Source organism: Myotis myotis, unplaced genomic scaffold (assembly GCF_014108235.1).
Source record: "Myotis myotis isolate mMyoMyo1 unplaced genomic scaffold, mMyoMyo1.p scaffold_m19_p_6, whole genome shotgun sequence".
NCBI classification, from domain to species: Eukaryota; Metazoa; Chordata; class Mammalia; order Chiroptera; family Vespertilionidae; genus Myotis; species Myotis myotis.
Genome location: NW_023416368.1, coordinates 2,737,116 through 2,755,816, shown reverse-complemented (window position 1 = coordinate 2,755,816; position 18,701 = coordinate 2,737,116). Strand labels below are relative to the sequence as shown.

The 18,701-nt window shown below is 63.6% G+C and overlaps 1 protein-coding gene across 3 annotated transcripts; it reads left to right on the top strand.

Annotated features, from left to right (window-relative positions):
• The first annotated feature begins 4,789 nt into the window (after positions 1-4,789).
• On the top strand, positions 4,790-16,981 carry ZNF316 (zinc finger protein 316). 3 transcript variants are annotated; one of them, XM_036313899.1, is made up of 6 exons: positions 4,790-4,904; positions 7,228-7,606; positions 7,859-7,965; positions 8,773-8,899; positions 9,370-9,483; positions 11,922-16,981. In XM_036313899.1, exons 2-6 carry the CDS (start codon positions 7,255-7,257, stop codon positions 14,204-14,206), a joined length of 2,985 nt encoding a protein of 994 aa, XP_036169792.1. In that variant the 5' UTR covers positions 4,790-4,904; positions 7,228-7,254; the 3' UTR covers positions 14,207-16,981. The 3 variants fall into 3 exon arrangements, with proteins under 3 accessions (XP_036169792.1, XP_036169794.1, XP_036169793.1); XM_036313900.1 differs by lacking the exon at positions 4,790-4,904 and having other exon boundaries at positions 7,469-7,606; positions 7,867-7,965; XM_036313901.1 differs by lacking the exons at positions 4,790-4,904; positions 7,859-7,965 and having other exon boundaries at positions 7,468-7,606.
• The last annotated feature ends 1,720 nt before the right edge of the window (positions 16,982-18,701 follow it).

The following is an 18,701-nucleotide window of genomic DNA, read 5'->3' as shown; positions in this document are numbered from 1 at the left end:
GGTTTACGCCGAGGAGCAGGGTGTGGGGGGAGCTGGGGGGTGGAGAATTCCTAAGGGGGGAGAAGCACAGCGGTGGGGGGGTTCTGGTGGAACAGACCTGGCGGGATTCTTGCTGGAGGCAGGCCAGGGGAGCAGTCACCCAACTGGGGAACTCCAGGGTGAGCCCCGTGGTCAAGTATGAAAGGCAATCAGATATCCGGGCGGGATTCTGGCCGGACTGACTTGACAGGATTTTTGCTAAAACTGGGTGATGAGAAGATAGACACGGACGCCCAAAAGTGGGGGCCTCATTGCAATGAGGCTCACACTGAAAGTTTGGTCAAGTTGAGAATCTGTCTCTCACAGACACCACACACACACACACACACACACACACACACACACACCCCACCACCACCACCACCACCCCCCCCCACACACACAGGCGCACACACCATCTCTCCTCTGTCTGCCGTCCAGACCCTGCTCCTGCTTGGTTCTCTGCTCCATTGCAGGGGCCTGGACTTGGCCCTCTGTCTCTGTTTGCTGGACACTCCTGTCATCTCCACCTGCACCTCCTTTCTGCCCTCTGGCAACCCCAGCCTGGCCCTCTCCCTGCCCCAGGTGGCCTCTCTCCCAGCCTGCCCTGCATGCCGGCAGGAAGCTAGGACACACTCCAGGCCTGGGTAGGTCTGGGCCCTGCGAGGGGGTGGGCAAGAGGTGTTCTCTCTGGAAGGGTGCTGGACAGTGCCCTTCACACTGGGTCAAGGTTCACAGAACCAGGGTTGGTCAGGTTCCCCCAAACAGTTCCCATGTCCCCAGCTTCACTCTGTCACCTTGTGTTACAGACTGTCTCTGTCTACCTCACATTTGTATGTTGAAATCCTGACCCTCAAGGTGACGGCATTAGGAGGCGGGGCCTGTGGAAGGTGATTAAGCCACGAGGGTGGGGCCCTCCTGAACGGGATTAGTGCCCTCATGAAAGCACCTGTCCTTCCCACCACAAAGGAACCAGGACGTGGTCCTCACCAGGCACCCAACCTGCCTGCACCTTGGCCTGGGGCTCCCCAGACTCCAGAGCCACGAGAGAGAAAAGTTTGTTGTTCCAGCCACCCAGTCTAAGCTATATGTGTTACCGCAGCCTGAACAGTGACACTTGGTCATCTTGAAACCATGTCACTTTCCAGCTGAGTCACCTCGCAGCCCTTGGACAGCTCCCTGCCATCTACCTGGACCCTGGCCATCTTGGGAAATCACGACCCAACGCCCTGCCTGATGCCTTTGGTGGCTGATTGTTGACAATGGGTCCCTGCCGAGGTGTGAGGTTCTGGCCATGGGAAGGCCTGGCCCCTCAGACTTGCCCCAAACACCCCTCCTCTAGGCTGCTGCCCAGGCCAGGCCTCCCCGCCCCACTGCATGCCAGGCTCCAGCTCTCTCAGGCCGGGCTGAAATGTCACCTCACCTCTGCTTCCCTCAGCCCCTGGCCCATGGCTCTCAGTGTGTGCCTCACTGCTCCCCCCGCCCCAGCCCAGCCCAGGTGTTGCCTTGCAGCCTTACAGGAGGAGCTGGAGCTGAGGCTGACTCTGTGGCCTGGATGCTGCTGCCCGCCCTGCCTGGGCCCAGTCCACTGCCAGCCCCCTACCAGGGAAGAGAGCTGCTAACAGGTCAGATGCTGGTGGGGCCAAGTGGCAGCGTCCAGTGTGGGTCTGTTCTTGTTCTTGCCGCTTCTTTCCCTTTTGGGGTACACAGGCCCTGGGCAGGCCTTGCCCCGGGGCTACACTGCCAGTCTGCTCCCCTTTTGTGAGCAGCTGGGTGGCGGGCAGACGGCACCTCGTGTTGGCAGAGGCCTCAGTGGGCTGGGCCCCTCCTCTATGCTCCTGTCTTCGGCTCATCAGCTGCCCCTCGAAGAGGCAGGCAATTGGCAGGACAGGCATATCTCGCCCCCAGCCCATTGTGCCAAAGAGTGGCACCAGCCCAGCCGGTGTGGCTCAGTGGTGGAGCATCGACCTATGAACCAAGAGGTCACAGTTCAATTCCCGGTCAGGACACATGCCCAGGTTGCGGTCTCCATTTCTAGTTCGGGGAGTGCAGGGGCAGCCGATCCATGATTCTCTCTTATCACTGATATTTCTTTCTCTTTCCCTCTCCCTTCCTCTCTGAAATCAATAAAAACGCATCAGACCCTTCTCGATTCCCAATTATTCCCAACACAGAAACCCCTTTGCTTTCGTTTCTACTTGTATCCAGGGGCTCTAGTCACTGCCCACACGACTGTCATTGTGTTCTGAGAGCCCTCAGTGGCCTGTGTGTCCTGTGGGTGGGCTTGGCGCCTTGGCTGAGCCTGGACTCCTGTGTTTGGTCCCACGGGCTGTCCTGGGAATGCGGTGAGCCCTGCAGGCCTTCTCCATTTTGCAATTGCCGGTCCCCACTGTGCTAACCTCCCTCCCCCCACTGCCCTGGGACATCCCCCCCATCCTCCTTCCTGCCTCAATCCACAGCCCTCTGCCCCCAGCAGGTCCTCCCAGCCTCGGCACGGTTTCTCAGGGCCTAGTGGGCCACGGGGCCCAGCTGCCAGCCTCCATCCCCGGGTGGTGCGGGGAGAGGACCTGAATGTAGGAGAGCTAACGGGAGCAGTGTGGGCCCCGGGGCCCAGGAGCAGAGCCCCGAGATGCACCTGGACCAGAAGGTTCTGGGGCAGAGAGGATGTCAGCCCGAGAGCTGCAGGCGTGGAGATGGGCCGCTGGTGGGCTGTGACGGGCAGGGACACCCCAGCCCTGTCCTCCCATTGCATCCCACCAGCGGGGCCCTTAGCTGAATCCACTGGCAATGTGGAGGGAGAACGCCGCAGGGCCCAGAGCCAGGCAAAGACCCAACGGGGCGGGGGCGCGGAGGGGGGAGATGAAACAAAGAGCTAACATCTCTACTCCTGCCTCAGAGCCCTCCACCCTGTCAGGCAGGGACCTGGGTCACCCCGCATCTCCTCGGACTTCCTCTTGGTCGTCCCCCCTGATACCCAACCCAAGACCAGGGTTCAAGGGGGTGAAGTCTGCCGCCTCTCCCTACTCCACGGGCCACCTCTGGGAGGTCCCTCAGCTGGCGGCCTCTCTTCAGAGTCTGACACCGAGGCTGCTGCCCTGGTCCCCCCACTCCCCCTCATTTCCTCTCCCTGAGGGGCCCCTCCCCACGGCCCCCAGGGGCCTCTCCTTCCTCCTGCCTGTGGCAGGCAGAGTCCCCACAGCTTGGCCAGCCAGGACACTGAGCGAGGCAGCCACGCGGAGGACTCCCAGTCCACCTCGGCCAGCGTGTCCCAGGGCAGTTAGGCGTGTCCCTCCCCATCCCACTGGTGACGTCAGGAGCCAGGTGTGCCAGGGAGCACAGTGGGCATGGCCGCCCTCTGCTCGGTGGAAATGAGGCCGAGCCACTGGACGGGAGCTTTCATGTCTGTGGTTATTTTAGCCTCAAAAAAGTGAAATTCCCCACTCGCGACCCCACTTGACCCTGTCCCTTTCAGGCTCGCCTCCCCCAGACCTGGATGGGATGCTCCCTGCGGGCTAGAGACCCACAGGGCCAGGCAGGGTGCCACCCGGAAGTGGGCCCGGTGGGAGGCGGGAGGGTAGGCTGTCACTCCATAGGCCTCTGACCATGCCCTGCCCCGGGGGCTCTGTGTTGGCAAAACTTGGGATTTTTCAATCATTTCATACGAGACCCCCCACTTTTAAGTGTTAGTTATTCATTTTAAGACGTTTAAAGCCCCCGGAGCCAATCGTGAGGAGAGAGATGGGGTCGGAGGGCAGGCTGGTGCTCTGGGTTGGCGAAGTCGAGGCTTTGCGGGCGGCTGCACCCCTCGGAGCAGTCCAGCCCTGTGTGGGCTTGAGCTCACAGCCGGAGCTGAGGCTCTGGAGGGAGCCTGCCCCGCACAGAGTCCCACGCTGGGGCCACTACAGAAGACAGAAGGACGCGCTGGGAAGGGGGCCCACGCCACTCCCGCTGGCGCTGTGGCCGGGCGGGAGGCCCCCTCTGTGGGTGCCAGAGCGCACCCCCCCACCCCCCGCAGCCCTCAGCTGCCTCCGGGGGATGGGACAGGTTTGGAGAGGCTGCGGTGGACGGACAGCCGGAGTCCCCCTCCCGCCCCGCATCCCAGCGCCCCGCCCCCCCCAGGCGGGCCCTCCCCGTGGTGCTGACCAAGGGCCCCTCTCTGCCCGAGGCCCTTCTTGCATTTGTCCAGCTGCCCGGCCCCTGAGTAACCTTCCTCCTCCATTCAGCCCCCCCCCCCCCCACCCCATGGTCCCGTCCTGAGCCCCGGGGGCCGGGCTGCGAGCTGTAGTCGCCATCGGCCACCACCTGCAGGGGACGCCCCGCCCACGGCCACGGCCAGGCCTGAGGGCCCGCGGGGGGCGGGGACGCCTCCACAGCCCGGTCCTAGGGGGGTGCCCCGCCTGCGTGGCCTGGGGGCCGGGCATCCAGCGGGCTCCCGGTCCTGGTGGAGTGAGCTCGGGGAGGGGTGCGCTCTGAGCTGCAGGCTCCGGCAGGGTGGGTCGTGGCCTCGGGTGCGGGGTCACAGGACAGGCGGGGGCTCCCTCCGGGGTCTGCGGGGGCGGGGGTCTCGAGGGCGGTGCAGAGTTTGCAGGGTCCGCGCGGGACCGCGGGGGGCGGTGCGCGGTCGCGGTGCTCGCGAGCTCCCCACGGGTCCGGGCTGAGCGCCGTGGCCGCGGCGCTTCCTCTCGCTCCACTCACGCCCCCTCCGGGAGCCGCGCTCGACCCCGCGTGACCGGAAGTTCCCCCCCGTGGGCGCGGGCGGGGCGGGGCCGACGGCGGCACTTCCGGTGCCCACGCGCCGCCGCCGCGCAGCTCCCGGGCCGTCACTTTGTGTAGCGCGGGGCGCGCAGGCCCGGCGTCCGGCGGCGGCTCGGCGCCCGGCGCGCACGGTGAGTGGGCGGCGGGGCGGCGGGGCAGGTGCGGGGGGCCGGGCGGGGGCCGAGCGGGGGCCGAGCGGGGCCGGGCCGCCCCTCCACGCCGGTCCGGGCGGCGGCGGGAGGCCGTGGCGCCGGGCCCCCGGACCTGGGCCTGCGCCTGGCGGGTGGGAGGGCGCGCCCACGCCGCTGGGACCTGCGCCCCCCGCTCGGGCCTGCGCGCTGGGGCGGCTCCGACCCCAGGGCCTGTGGGGAGGCAGCGCGGAGGGGGCGGGCTGGGGGGACACGCACGACTCCCGGGGGTGATCGCCGCCGCGCGGGGCGGGGGTGGGGCTGTGGCCACCCCGGGACACACCCATCTGGGAGGCGCTGTCACCGCCATGGCCGGTGGGAGGACCAGTCCCCTGAGCCCCGGGAGGCTGGAGGGGCTTGGCCTGACCCGGAGCCGCTTAGAGCCTGGTCTGCAAATGGAGGCCCGCGGGCAGCCAGCGCCGGGTGGGATGGGGTCTGCGCTGCCCGCTGTGGCCGCAGAGGCGGGAGAGGGGCTGGCCTGGGGGACCCGATGGGCGGGCGGGGAGGTGTGCAGGAGGCCTTGGCAGTTGTTTGTTTCAACAAGTGCGGGCAGGTCGGGGGAGTGGCCTGCGTGGTGAGGGAGCCGGAGGGTCCGTGGATACACCTGCACCCCCGAACCCAGGAGAGCAGGGCACCCACACCCGTGGCCAGGCAGTGAGCACCTGGTCGTGGGGAAGGAAGGCTTCCCTGGAGGAGAGAGAACCTGGAAGGCGCCCAGAGGCCGGGATCCGGGCACCCACGCTCCCCTCCTGTGGGTCTCTTTCCTCTTCTGTGCAGCATTTCTCACGGTTTCGATCTCGGCCACTTCTCTCTGTCCTGGGGGGTCCTCCCTGCTCCCCATGGAGGGCATTTTGTCACCCCAGTTCTAATAGTTTGCAGCACCGTATCCTGGGGTGCAGGGCTCCCGCGGAGTCAGGCCCGGGGTGATGGGTTTGTGTTGATGCTGCTGCTTCCCGGACCCTCTGTGGCTGCGGCCCTGGCGCTGGATGTGGGGAGTGAGCAGCGGGAGTCGGTGGCTGGCCGCTGGCAGAGAGGAAGGCGAGAGGGCAGGTTTGCGGAGCGTGCCCAGCACACGCCCGGCCTTGGGGGCGCCGAGTGAACGCAGTGCTCCAGGTACCGAGGTCCATTTTCCAGAACCGTTCTGTTCTGGGTGCTGGGTCGGGGCATATGGGTGTCGGGCTGTGCTGGGCCCTGGTCCCACCTGCAGGGTGACCTCCGACCTCCGTGCTGCTAGGCCTTCCCCTTCTCTGGTCGCTTCTCGGGAGAAGGGGCTTCGGGCCGAACCTCTGGGTGGGACCCTCACCAGCGGCCCGTCAGGTCTAGAAGGGGACAGTGCGGCCAAAACACCGAGTTTTTAAAGTTTCACGTTCACCACGTTGACTAGACCTCAGAGTCATATCTTCGGTAAACGTTTGAGCCTCTCTCTCTGTGTCTGGCGTGGGGCGTTCAGTGGCGAGCAGAGGGAACATCTGCCCTCTTAGGGGTGGCTGTCCCGGGAGACGGGCAGTGAGCAGAGTGTAAAAACATGGGTGCCGCGGGAAAGGCCAGGGCACCGTGTGGGACGGCCCGGGGGCTGCCTCGGGCGCCTGAGCCAGGAAGGGGGGGAGGGGCTCCAGGGAGAGGGGCTGGCGTGCGCCCAGGTGCTGAGGCAGGCGAGCGTGGGGTCGGTGTGTCCCAGGGCCTGGAGCTCTCTGAGTGCGAGGCCCTGGACACTGGCCCGGCTGTGGCTGTGGGAGGCAGCTCCGGGCGGGACCGGGCAGGAGGCAGCTCTGTCGGGCTTGGCATCTTGGCATGGTGTCCGGGCTCAGCCTGAATGTGCAGCCTGAGGTCTGGGTGAGAAGAGCCCTCCTCTGAGCCGGAGATGGGTGGCAGTTGGGAAACCCGCTGGCATTCTCACTGCCCCGGGCGCTGGGCAGGGCCACCAGCTCACGCTTCTACCTTCAGGCCCCTTCACCCCAGAGGGCTGTGGAGCGGAGGTGGCTCTGGGAGAGGCCGGAGGCTGGGGGCCTCCTGGGTGTAGTTCTTCACCTGTGACCTTGGGCTCAGTGATCCTGAGGCCAGAATGGGGTTGGAGGCCGCGGGAAGAGCGTGAGGGCCGGGACAGGTGGCGCCTGGGTGCTAGTGAGCCCGGCAGGCCTGGGCCTGGGCCCTGGGAGGAGCTGCGTGGAGTCCGCCTGTCTCTGGCCATTACTGTGCGGTGGGGGAACAGCGCCTGCCTCCCTCCCCCGGCGCGGGGGCGGCTCCTCACCGCCCGTCTGTGTTTCAGGCCGCGCTGAGGCGTCCTCCTGAGAAGATGGCAGCCCTGCACACGGCGCCGGGCTCTCCGGCTGCCCAGCCAGAGCGGGCGGAGGACGGGTCGGAATGCAATCCTGAGCAGGAGGAAGAGGAGGAAGAGGAGAAGGGGGAAGAGGCGGAGGAGCTGGAGGAGGAGGAGATCGAGGTGGAAGAAGAGGAAGACGAGGGCATGGTGGAGGTGGTGGAGGAGTCGGAGGCCACCGGGCGAGGATGGCCGGTGGAGCAGGTGGCGGTGGAGTTGCAGGAGGACCAGGACGTGGAGGTGGTAGCAGAGGAGCGGAGTCCAGTGTTGGGGACCCAGGCGCGCCTGAGCCGTGGTGGTGCCAAGTCCCCAGTTCTGCAGAAAAAGGGTGAGAGAAGGGAGCTGGCCCTTGGGAGGGAAAGAGGGAAGGCGGGGGAGGTGGGGGGGCCGGCCGGCCAGCAGAGCTCTGTGGCCTTTTAGGCTGGAGCTGGAGCTGCAGCTGCTGCTGGGATGCCAGGGCCCAGGCTTTGAAATGGGGTGCAGCTAGGAGCTCCTGCCCCTCTTGCTGGATGGGCAGAGGTGGCCAGGGTGGCGAGGCCCCTGCTAAAGGCAGCGGCCCCTAGGAGACTTCTCCCCCCAGCTCTGCAGGCCTCCCGGGTTCCAGCTGTGCTTAGGGAGGAGGATCTGGAGGAAGAGGAGGAGGAGGAGGAGAACGAGGAGGGGGATTTCCTGACAGCCGGGTCACAGGTGAGCTGCCCTCTCCTTCAGAGCTCAGTAACCAGGCAGGGTTTCCTTGGGGGCTTGGCACCTGCTGCCTGGAGCCCCTGTGGCAGGGGCACTGTGGCCCTCGGCCAAGCCCAGGCCGAGCTGGGACATGGCTGCAGGAAGTGCCAGGCATCCTGAGCCCCGCGGGATGCGGTTCCACTCCCCTGGGCCGGCCCTTCCCAGGCCTTTGGAATATCCTGGTCGCACTGACCGCCGCCCACTCACCTACGCTGTGCAGCTCCTCAGAGGCCTGGCTCTCCCGGGTCAGGCTGTGCCCCTTCCCCGGAGTGCCCGTCACTTGTCCGGGCTCTGATTTCCTGCGGAGCCGGTCAGATCAGGCTCCTGTGCTCACAGTCGGTTCAGCTGGGGCCACCTGTCCACCCAGGTGCGGGCCCTTGCGTTGCTGACGTGACCACTGGCTTGAGGCAAACAGTGAAGTAGGAGGGGACGAGGCGGCCACACAGCACAGTCGTGAGGCCTGGGCTTCGGCGTCCCCTGGCCTCCGTGTGAATCCTGGCCCTGCCCCATGCGCGCTGGGGGTTCACCCTGTGAGCCCGGGCCCTCCTCTCTGGATGGGAATGGGGTCCCTGCCTCGAAGGGCCATGGCCGGGCCAGGAAGCCCCGTGCTGTTGGGCTCCGTAGGCCTGCCGGTGACGGGCTTGGGCTCTGTCCGCTGGGTTCTCTGTCTCAGGGCCACGGGCATCCTGCTGCGGTCATCTTCACTCTCCCCTGGGGGCCTGCCCTTCACCGGGGCCACGTGGAGCAGTGACCGGGCGCTTTGTTCCCCAGGGGCTGGTGACCTTTGAGGACGTGGCTGTGTACTTCTCCCTGGAGGAGTGGGAAAGGCTGGCTGCTGCGCAGCGGGACCTCTACAAGGAAGTCATGCAGGAGAACTACGGCATCCTGGTGTCCCTGGGTAAGCAGGGCCTTCTGTCCCCAGGAGGCAGCCCAGTGCGAGGGCTGCCAGGGGCTTAGCTGTCTGGAGCCGCGAGGTCTTGGAGAAGGGGGTGCTGGTGCCAGCCCACCGCCCAGGGGGTCCCCATGGACAACCCTGCTTCTGGATGGGTGGGTGGGGTTATGGGGGTCCCAGTATTGCCCAGTAGTGCCATGAGCCAGGTGGACATGTTCTGGAGATGCCAGGTCTCAAGGGGTGACGGAGGAGAGGGGTGGGCACTCCGCAGGTGTGTGGAGGGGCTTGGCAGGAGAGCCAGGGTATCGGGCAAAGCTTGAAAGAGCGGAGTGTGGGATTTTCCAGAGGGGCAGGGCGGGGGGCGGTGGTCCTCGGAGGATGGAGGAGAGAGGAACTGAGGACTGGAGGGGACAGTGTTGTGTGGTGTGAGGGCGGCCTCGGGCACAGCACAGCCTGTCTGCTTTTCTCCATGCCAGGGTACCCCATCCCCAAGCCGGATCTGATCTTCCGGCTGGAACAAGGAGAGGAACCTTGGGTCCCAGACAGCCCCCGTCCTGAGGAGGGAGACATTGTCACTGGCGTCTATACAGGTGAGTGTGAGACAGAGTCTTGTGGGGTTTCTGCCAACACCGCTTCTCGGAGCTTTGCCCGACTTTGGCCTTCACCTTGGCCTGCTGCTGGTGGTCTGAGCTGTGGGTGGGCTTTGCAGAGACGGGGCGGCCACACGGGCTGACCTGCCTCGTGGGCTGGCTTCTCTCAGCCTCAGTCTGCGGAGAGGCGAGGGCTGGGAGGTCCCTAGAGAACCTAGTTTCCTTTTAGGCGGCTTTACAAGTGACCCTGTCCTGGCCTTGGAGTCTCTGGGTATTTCTTGTCTTGTTTTGTTTGCAAATGAGGGCCGGTTGTTAAGTGATGGGCTCAGAGGGGCTACAGGTGCAGAGTGGACTGTGGGTCCTGGCACTGCCCGAGCCGGTCCTCGGGCTTCTCCATCCGTTCGGCATCTCTGAACAGTGGGTTCCTCTGAGCTCCCCCCTCTCCCCGGGAAGCCCAGGGGCAGGCCTCCGGCCGGGCGGGCAGCCCTGGGCCTCCGGGGAGACTTGGAGAGGTTCTTACGGGAAGCTCAGGGGGCAGAGGTCTCTGGGGGCCTGGAACCTGGCTCTGGCTCTGTCCCCCCATCTGTCTGGGCCTCACCTCACTCGTCTGGAGAATAAAGCATGTGAACTAAATCTGTAGTTTCCTCTGAGGACGGCGGACGGTGGGTTCTGTGCGGTGTCTCCCGGAGGCCTGTGCGTCTCAGTGTTTCGGAAGGTTCGGGAAGGCCTCGCACAGGAGCGCACTGGGCTTTGGGCTGGAGTGACCCCAGTCTAGTGAGGGTCACTGATGTCTCATGCCAGTCACGTGCCTGGATAGACTCACAGACGTGTTTTAAAATAAAAAACTACAGAACAGCACAGACAGCGTGTTCTCCAGAGTGTTTTCTCCATGTTCAGACGGCGTGTGGAACAGCAGCACTGAGGACACTGACCGCGGTGGGCTCAGCCTTGGGCCTTGCGTTCCACTGGGTGGCAGGTGGGCCGTCTGCCCAGGAGCCCATTCCTGGGACCCTCCGGGGATCTGTCCCGACTTCAGAATCAGGAGGTCTGGCCAGCCAGACACATCGCTGCCGCCTCCAGAATGAGACTGGGATAGCGGTGATTGTCCCAGAGGGTCTTAGAGCAGCGTTCCTCAACCTGTAGGTCGCGACCCCTTTGGGGGTCGAACGACCCTTTCACAGGGGTCGCCTAAATACATCCTGCATATCAGATATTTACATGACGATTCATAACAGTAGCAACATTACAGTTATGAAGTAGCAACAAAAATAATTTTATGGTTGGGGGTCACCACAACATGAGGAACTGTATTAAAGGGTCGCGGCTTTAGGAAGGTTGAGAACCACTGGTCTTAGAGGGACGTGTGTCCCGTGTACAGGCAATCTCAGAAAAGCCGCCTCGAGGTGAAGGGGTCACGGGCTGGCATTGGCCAGTCTCTCATCACAGGATCTATTTGGACCCCATTTTCCGTGGTTCCAGGAGCGTCCTGGAGTGGAGCACCATGTGCCGGTGAACCTAGCTTGGAGCCTGGGATGCTCCCCCACCCCTCACCCCCAGCCCCAGCCCCAGCCCCAGCCATCCGCGGAGTCTGAGGTGTAGGATCCAAGCGCAGTGTTAAATGCTGGGGTCTCTCTGCAGGATGCGTTAACTGCAGCCTGTCTGCTAAGCTGCCCCTCCCCCCAGCCCCCTATTTCTGTGCAGCCGACCCGGTTGAGGACTGCCGGGTCTGGGCAGGACAGATGCTGACTGGTCTACTCCAGCGGTTTCTGTGTTTCTAGATGTAACCTTGCAGAACATAAATTTATTCCTCTTGACAAGTTGGGGCACATCTAAGGTTTGGGTTCTGGCCAGACTCTCCCACGCAGGCGGCTACAGCAGGGTGCACGCCTGGTGGACACAGCATGAAGTGAACAGAGAAAGCATGGGCGGGGCTTCCTCTGTTCCCGGTGTGAGGGTGCTTGCTCCATAAATACAGTTCCCTCCAGTGTGCAGGCTACCGGCACTCCCACTGTACACCAGGAAGCCCTACGCACCTGGCCCCAGTGTATACTCTGCACCGAGGGGGACAGGACAGCAGGAACTTGGGACTCCTTGCCCTTCCTGACGGGAAGTGGCTTGCAGCTCAGTCTCCACCGACGAAGGACCATTTCCCAAAGGCACAGCCACTTAGAAAAAGCCAAGCTGGGGACGGCTACACAGGGAAGCTGGGGCTGTGCCCGCACCGTTGGTAGAGCCTCCTGGGGTGCCTGCAGAGAGCCCCAGATCCCCTGGCCCGGGCCAGGCTTTCCTGGTTCTGCTGGGGGGCAAGGAGGGCCCCTGGTTGCTAGCCAACCTCAGGCTGGTGGAGAGGAACCCAGAGGGCAAGGAGCGATGAGCAAAGCCCGCAGGGCCCCTGGCCCGGCTCCTCCCAGCTCGCCTGCCTCCCCTGTTCCCCGCAGGTGCCTGGTTCTGGACCGACGACATGGAGGACCACGAGGAGGAGGACGAGGAGGACTTCCTGGCAGAGGTAGCCGAGGAGGAGAGCGAGCCCCCCGGGCTGTGGTCGGCGGCCTATGGTGTGGGGGACGTGCCCGGGACGTGGGGCCCTGACGACTCGGATTCGGGACAGACCTCGGAGGGCTGGGGACTCGACCCCGGGGGTCTCGGGGCCCTGGCCGAGGGGTCGGAGGTGAAGCCCTTCCTGTCTGGCCAGGAGCCGGGCGTGAACCTGCTGGCGCCTTGGGCGTTCCCAGGCGAAGTGGCTGACCAGGCGGGGCGGCCCGAGACCACGTGCGACGTGTGCGGCAAAGTGTTCCCGCACCGGTCCCGCCTGGCCAAGCACCAGCGCTACCACGCGGCCGTCAAGCCCTTCGGCTGCGACGAGTGCGGCAAGGGCTTCGTGTACCGCTCGCACCTGGCCATCCACCAGCGCACGCACACGGGCGAGAAGCCCTTCCCGTGCCCGGACTGCGGCAAGCGCTTCGTCTACAAGTCGCACCTGGTCACGCACCGGCGCATCCACACGGGCGAGCGGCCCTACCGCTGCGCCTTCTGCGGCGCGGGCTTCGGGCGCCGCTCCTACCTGGTCACGCACCAGCGCACGCACACGGGCGAGCGGCCCTACCCGTGCCCGCACTGCGGCCGCAGCTTCAGCCAGAGCTCGGCGCTCGCGCGGCACCAGGCGGTGCACACGGCCGACCGGCCGCACTGCTGCCCCGACTGCGGCCAGGCCTTCCGCCTCCGCGCGGACTTCCAGCGCCACCGGCGCGGCGGCGGCTGCTCCGAGCCCAGCGGCGACGGCCCCCGGCGGGAGCCCGGCGACGCGGTGTTGGCCGAGGAGGCCGAGGCGGGGCCCGAGGGACCTGGTGCCGGTGAGGCGGACGCAGAGGCCAAGGCAGAGGCGAGAGAGGAGGCGGAGGCGCCCGCCCCCCAGGGCCAGGAGGACCCCAAGCCGGGCCGGCGCTTCCTGGAGGTGGGCAACGGCCTGGGCGCGGGCGCGGGCTCCTCCTCGCACCCGCTCGGCTTCCACTTCCCCGTTCATCCCAAGTCCTGGCTCCACCCGGACGGCTTTCCGGTCCTGGGCCTCCCGGACTTCAGGGAGCGGCTGCCGGCCGAGGGGCGCCCCCTGCCCGGACCCCTAGGGGCCCGGCTCTCCCTGGTGGAGGGCGCCGGGCTGGCCAGCGACCCTTTCCGCGCGGGCAGCGGGCCGGGGGGCGGCGGCGCGGGGCTGCGGGCGTTCGGGCCGGGCGCCGGGGGGCTGCTGGCCGAGCCGGCGCCCGCGGCGCTGCCCGAGGAGGAGAGCCCGTGGATCTGCTCGGACTGCGGCAAGACGTTCGGGCGCCGCGCCGCCCTGGCCAAGCACCAGCGCTACCACGCGGGCGAGCGGCCGCACCGCTGCGCCGACTGCGGCAAGAGCTTCGTGTACGGCTCGCACCTGGCGCGCCACCGGCGCACGCACACGGGCGAGCGGCCCTTCCCGTGCCCCGAGTGCGGCGCCCGCTTCGCCCGCGGCTCGCACCTGGCGGCGCACGTGCGCGGCCACACCGGCGAGAAGCCCTTCGTGTGCGGCGTGTGCGGCGCGGGCTTCAGCCGGCGGGCCCACCTGACCGCCCACGGGCGCGCGCACACGGGCGAGCGGCCCTACGCGTGCGGGGAGTGCGGCCGCCGCTTCGGGCAGAGCGCGGCGCTGACGCGGCACCAGTGGGCGCACGCGGAGGAGAAGCCGCACCGCTGCCCGGACTGCGGCAAGGGCTTCGGCCACAGCTCGGACTTCAAGCGGCACCGGCGCACGCACACGGGCGAGAAGCCCTTCCGCTGCGCCGACTGCGGCCGCGGCTTCGCGCAGCGCTCCAACCTGGCCAAGCACCGGCGCGGCCACACGGGCGAGCGGCCCTTCCCGTGCCCCGAGTGCGGCAAGCGCTTCTCGCAGCGCTCCGTGCTGGTCACGCACCAGCGCACGCACACGGGCGAGCGGCCCTACGCCTGCGCCAGCTGCGGCCGCCGCTTCTCGCAGAGCTCGCACCTGCTCACGCACATGAAGACGCACCGCAACGCGGGCGCGCCCGGCCCCGCCGCCCCGGCGCCCCCGGCCCAGGCGCCCGCCAAGGGACCGCAGGGCGCCGGCGCGGCCCCCCCCGGCGAGCGGGGCAGCACCCTGCTGGAGTTCGCGGGCGGGACCAGCTTCAGCTCCGAGCCTGCGCCGTTCGTGGCGCCCTCGGGCGCCTACCGGGAGGGCGTCCTCTGAGGCCGAGGCCGAAGGTGGCGCAGCCGGCGAGGCCACCAGCCCTCCCGGCGGCCAGGGTGCCGGCTGCTGCGCCAGCCCCTCCTCTGGCCTCCGGGCTGAGGGCCCAGTCCTGGTGCGGTGCCTACCCTCAGCCCCGGCCTGGCCTCGGCCCGCCCTCCTGCCCGACAGCCCGGCTTGTGGGAGCGCACACGGAGGAGGCGAGGGCGGGCGGCCACCCGGACCAAGATGGCACCACCCCCAGTCGGTGCCGTGAAGCCGGGGGTAGGGTGCCAGGCCATGTATTTATTTCACTCGGGGTCTGACTTGGGGCCTCAGAACAGGTAGCCGAGGCGTCTGTAACCGGGCCTTACAGCGAGAGGGGAAGCCCTTTGTCGGGGGGCGGGCGGCGGGAAGGCCAAGCAGGGCTGCTCATGGGTTTGCTGCCGTCCTCCGCCCTCAGCGAGAGGCTTAGGGACCTTCTAGTCACTCAAGTACCAACAGGAGTTAAGGCTGCCCTCGGGGAAGCCGTGCGGTTCCGGTGCCGAAGGACCACGTTCCTACACCACTGCCCTCCCACCCCCCGCCCTAGGGTGGAGCTGCAGCTGAGAAAGTTGATTTATTTCCATCTCCACGGCCCAAAGAATCGGGGAGGAGGGAAGCCAGAACCCTAATCTGTGGCCCCGGGGTGGGCGGGCCCCAGGTGTCCGCAGGCCCGGAGAGTTTAAAGCCTTATTCTCGGGGTCACCCGCCCTCCGTGCCCCACTGGAGCACCAAGGTGGGCCAGGTGCTAGTCCCGCCGGTCGCTTCACTCTCCGCCTTCCTCTGAGTTCTTGGTGCTCACCTCCGGCCCTGAGGCGGCTCACTCAGAGATCCGGGGCCTGGGCCCCAGCCTTCACCCCTCCGACTGCCATCTCTCCTGGGGTCAGTGGCACACGAGGCCCAGCCCGGGGCTCACTTAGATGTAATAACCAGTGTCACGTGACTGAGGTCGGTGCCAAGATCATTCCAACACCCACTATCAGGGCCCAAGACACCTGCAGGTCCCTCTAACCCCGCTTCTCCTGACTCCACGGGGGAAGCAGACGGTTTCTGCTCAGATGCCCCTCGCAGAGTGGGCAGTCTGCACAGTGGTGGCCACCTCTGGGGGCGTGGGCACAAACCCTTGGCTCAACAGCAAACCCAGCCGCCAACTATGCAAGGCCCACACGTGGCCGCACCCCGTCCTCCAGCGGGCAGTAGGACCACTGGGCAGCTGGCTGAGGCACAGCTCGTGTGAGACCCCTCCCATCCTTAGCGCCTCTGGCCTGTGCGAGTGGGACCAGAAAACAGATTTTGTCGCAACTGCATTCCTTTTTAGACCTAGTTCCTTCTGTTTTAGTGTAGACGTGGCCTGGGAGCCAGCAGCCGAGCTGCGGGGCTGGGAGTAGGAGGCCCAGTAGTCAGTGGGTGGGGAGAGGCCTGGGTGGCGGTGGTATGAATTAGCCGGGCTGGGTGGGGGGTGGTGGTAAGGAGGGCAGGGTGCTGGCCCCTGGCCTCTCCTCCCTGTGGGAAAGGGGCCTCAGAAAGGGCCACGGCACCTTGGGCTGGCCCCACGTGGCTGGGGTCTGGCTCCGTGCTGTTCCTCCTGGCCCCAGCTGCTTCTGCCCTGCTCCAGGCCACGGGCAGGAGGACCGAGCTTTAATAAAGACGAGAAACAAGCTTTCTGACTGAATTCCGTGTTGTTGCCGCTCCTGGCTGCCCTTGGGGAGGCTCTGAGAGGCCTCGGGCCCATGTGGTTTCCGAAAACATTTTCTAGGAGTTTTTCTTTCAGGAAACCAGGATTGGTCCATGAGGAGCCAGCCCCGGGTGAGCTCTGACCCTGCTGCCTGTGTCCACCACGTGTTGCTGGGAGTTCCCAACTGCCACAGAGTCCTGTAATACACTCAGCTATATGGGGACAGTATTGTGTTTAGGGTCGTTTGGGCCAGCCTTCCCATGGGCCCCCTCCTGGTGGTCCAGAAACGTGCCTGAGTCACAGACCCCACCTCAGAGGCCCCAGCGCCATCCAGGGTCCCCTGCTCTGTGCCAGGGCAAAGGGTGCCTCCCGCAGGGCCCTAAGCACCTACCTTTAACTGATTTATTGACTTCGCAGCACATGGTGTCCCCCAGACCCGGTCTGACCCTCCCATCCTCTCCCCATGGATTTGAAAATATGAACTGTGTAGTAAACTCCGTTTTCAAATGTGATTTGGGGGCATCAGAACAGAACCAAGATTTCAGATTTAATGAAAAAGACTAGTCCAAAGGACAGCCTTGAGGATCTTAAATAGTCTGTTCAGAAAGATAAAGTATTCCCTGCTGGAGCTTGCCATTGGCCAGCCAAGTTTTTGTTTTTTGTTTTTATCTTAGTGGGGAGGGCCGGGGGGGCTTCAGTCTTGTTGGTCATAGACAAAAAGGCAGCCTTCCTGGTTGAGAGAGGACTTCCGAGTTTCTGGAGTCCTGATTCATTCCGAGAATGCCAGTTGAGCATCTCCCATCATTGCCAAGGAGGGATGGATGCCCGTGAGAGGTGACCCATGAGAGGTGGCCCATGAGAGTCAGAGCTCCTGAGCACCCCTCTTGCCTCCACCTACACTCGTTACTTTCCTGTTCTCACCACTCACATTCCCCCAACCTCCTCCCTTTCTCTGGACCCACATCATCTCACACATTTCCTCTGTCCCTTCTTTCCTTTCTTTAATTGGCTATATATGGAATAAAGCATTTTGAAATTTTGGTTATATTTATTAAATAAAGCTTTATGATCCTTGTTCATTACTTAATTTTTTTTCCTGTTTACAAAATGCACGCTAGTTGTAAGAATTCCAAGAGTACAAAAATGCATTAAGTACACTTTTCGTGCCCTAAAGAGTCATACCACAAACAGCCACCAGGGGCCGTGGCTTCTGCAGGGGCGTGGGTGCACATTGCTTCCATGTCCGTGGAAATGTTTTAAAACTATGAACATACTTGATATATTTTCTTGCAACTTGATTTTATCACATAATATATACATGACATTCTTTCCGCCCTGACAGGTACCTCCCTCATTTTAACTGCACCATCACAGCATTTCATTCCATGCACGGATCACAATTGATGTCACCATTCTGTCAGTGGGGTTTGGTAGTTTCCAACGTCTCACTATTATGAACAATGCTGCAATGTGGATTCTGTGTGTGTGTGTGTGAATCCTCACCCGAGGATATTTTTCCATTGATTTTCAGGGAGAGTGGAAGAGAGGGAAAGACAGAAACGATGTGAGAGAAACACATTGATTAGTTGCCTCTTGAAGGAGCCCCAACCAGGGCCTGAGCCCGGGAGGAGCCTGTAACCAAGATACGTGCTGTTGACCGGAATCAAACCCTGGACCCTTGGGTCCTCAGGCTGACGCTCCATCCACTGAGCCAAACCAGCGAGGGCTGAATGTGGGTTCTTGCACATATATCTTTGTGCAGTCATACAGATTTTTAATATAACTGTTCATGTTTCTGGGTCAAAGGGCATGCATATTTACATTTTTGGCTATAACTACATGCCACCAAGAAAGGCTGACTCCAGTCCAATAGCATATTCTCCAGTGCAGTGAGGAAGTGCTTTTGGTCCGTGGCCTCACCAACACAGGACATCAACAGTTGTTTTCATCTTGTCCATTTCGCAGAGAGGTAAATGGCTTGCATTTCTCTATTTTTAAAAATATATTTTTATTGATTTCAGAGAGGAAGGGAGAGGAAGAGATAGAAACATTAATGATGAGAATCATTGGCAGGCTGCCTCCTGCACGCCCCCTACTGGGGCTGGAGCCTGAAACTCAAGCATGTGCCCCAACCGGGAATCAAACCATGACCTCCTGGTTCATAGGTCAATGCTCAACCACTGAACCATGCAGGCTGGGCAGATTTATGTACTTCTAAAGGCATTTCTAGGAAATTGGGAACACCAAACAGATTCTTCTTCCTTTTTTAACATGGAGGTGAAATTTACCTTACATAGAAATAACTATTTTGCCCGTTTGTCCCAGGCCTGTTCTCTGGCTCCTCCTGATCTTTTTTTCTTTTTTCTTCATGGCAGCCCAGCCGATGTGGCTCGGTGGTTGAGCTTCGACCTACAAGCCAGGAAGTCACAGTTGGGCATTTGCCTGGGTTGCGGGCTTCACGGCTCCATCCCGGTAGAGGGCGTGCAGGAGGCAGCCAATCAATGATTCTCTCTCATTGATTTGTCTCTCTCCCTTCCTCGCTGAAATCAATAGAAGTATCTTTGGTAAAAACGTCAGAAAGATGCGCACCTCCCGGTTCAGCGCAGCCATCCCTGGGAGAACGCGCTCCAGATGCTCTTTTTGTTTTCGTTGCTGTGCATTTGGACCGCCTTCCAGTTTTCAGGCATGGCATCTTAAATTTTGCCCCCTCCTTTATTTCTCCTTCATGTTGTAAAAAATTGCGTGGCTGCGCTCACTTGGTTACATTCTCATCTCTATGACCCAGTCTCTGCCTCGCTTGGC

Excerpts from the sequence above, each read along its gene's own strand:
- ZNF316 (XM_036313899.1), top strand. The coding sequence starts at position 7,255 with ATGGCAGCCCTGCACACGGCGCCGGGCTCTCCGGCTGCCCAGCCAGAG. Across the intron at positions 7,966-8,772 it reads TCCTGACAGCCGGGTCACAG|GGGCTGGTGACCTTTGAGGA; the intron begins GTGAGCTGCCCT and ends TTTGTTCCCCAG. Across the intron at positions 8,900-9,369 it reads CGGCATCCTGGTGTCCCTGG|GGTACCCCATCCCCAAGCCG; the intron begins GTAAGCAGGGCC and ends TCTCCATGCCAG.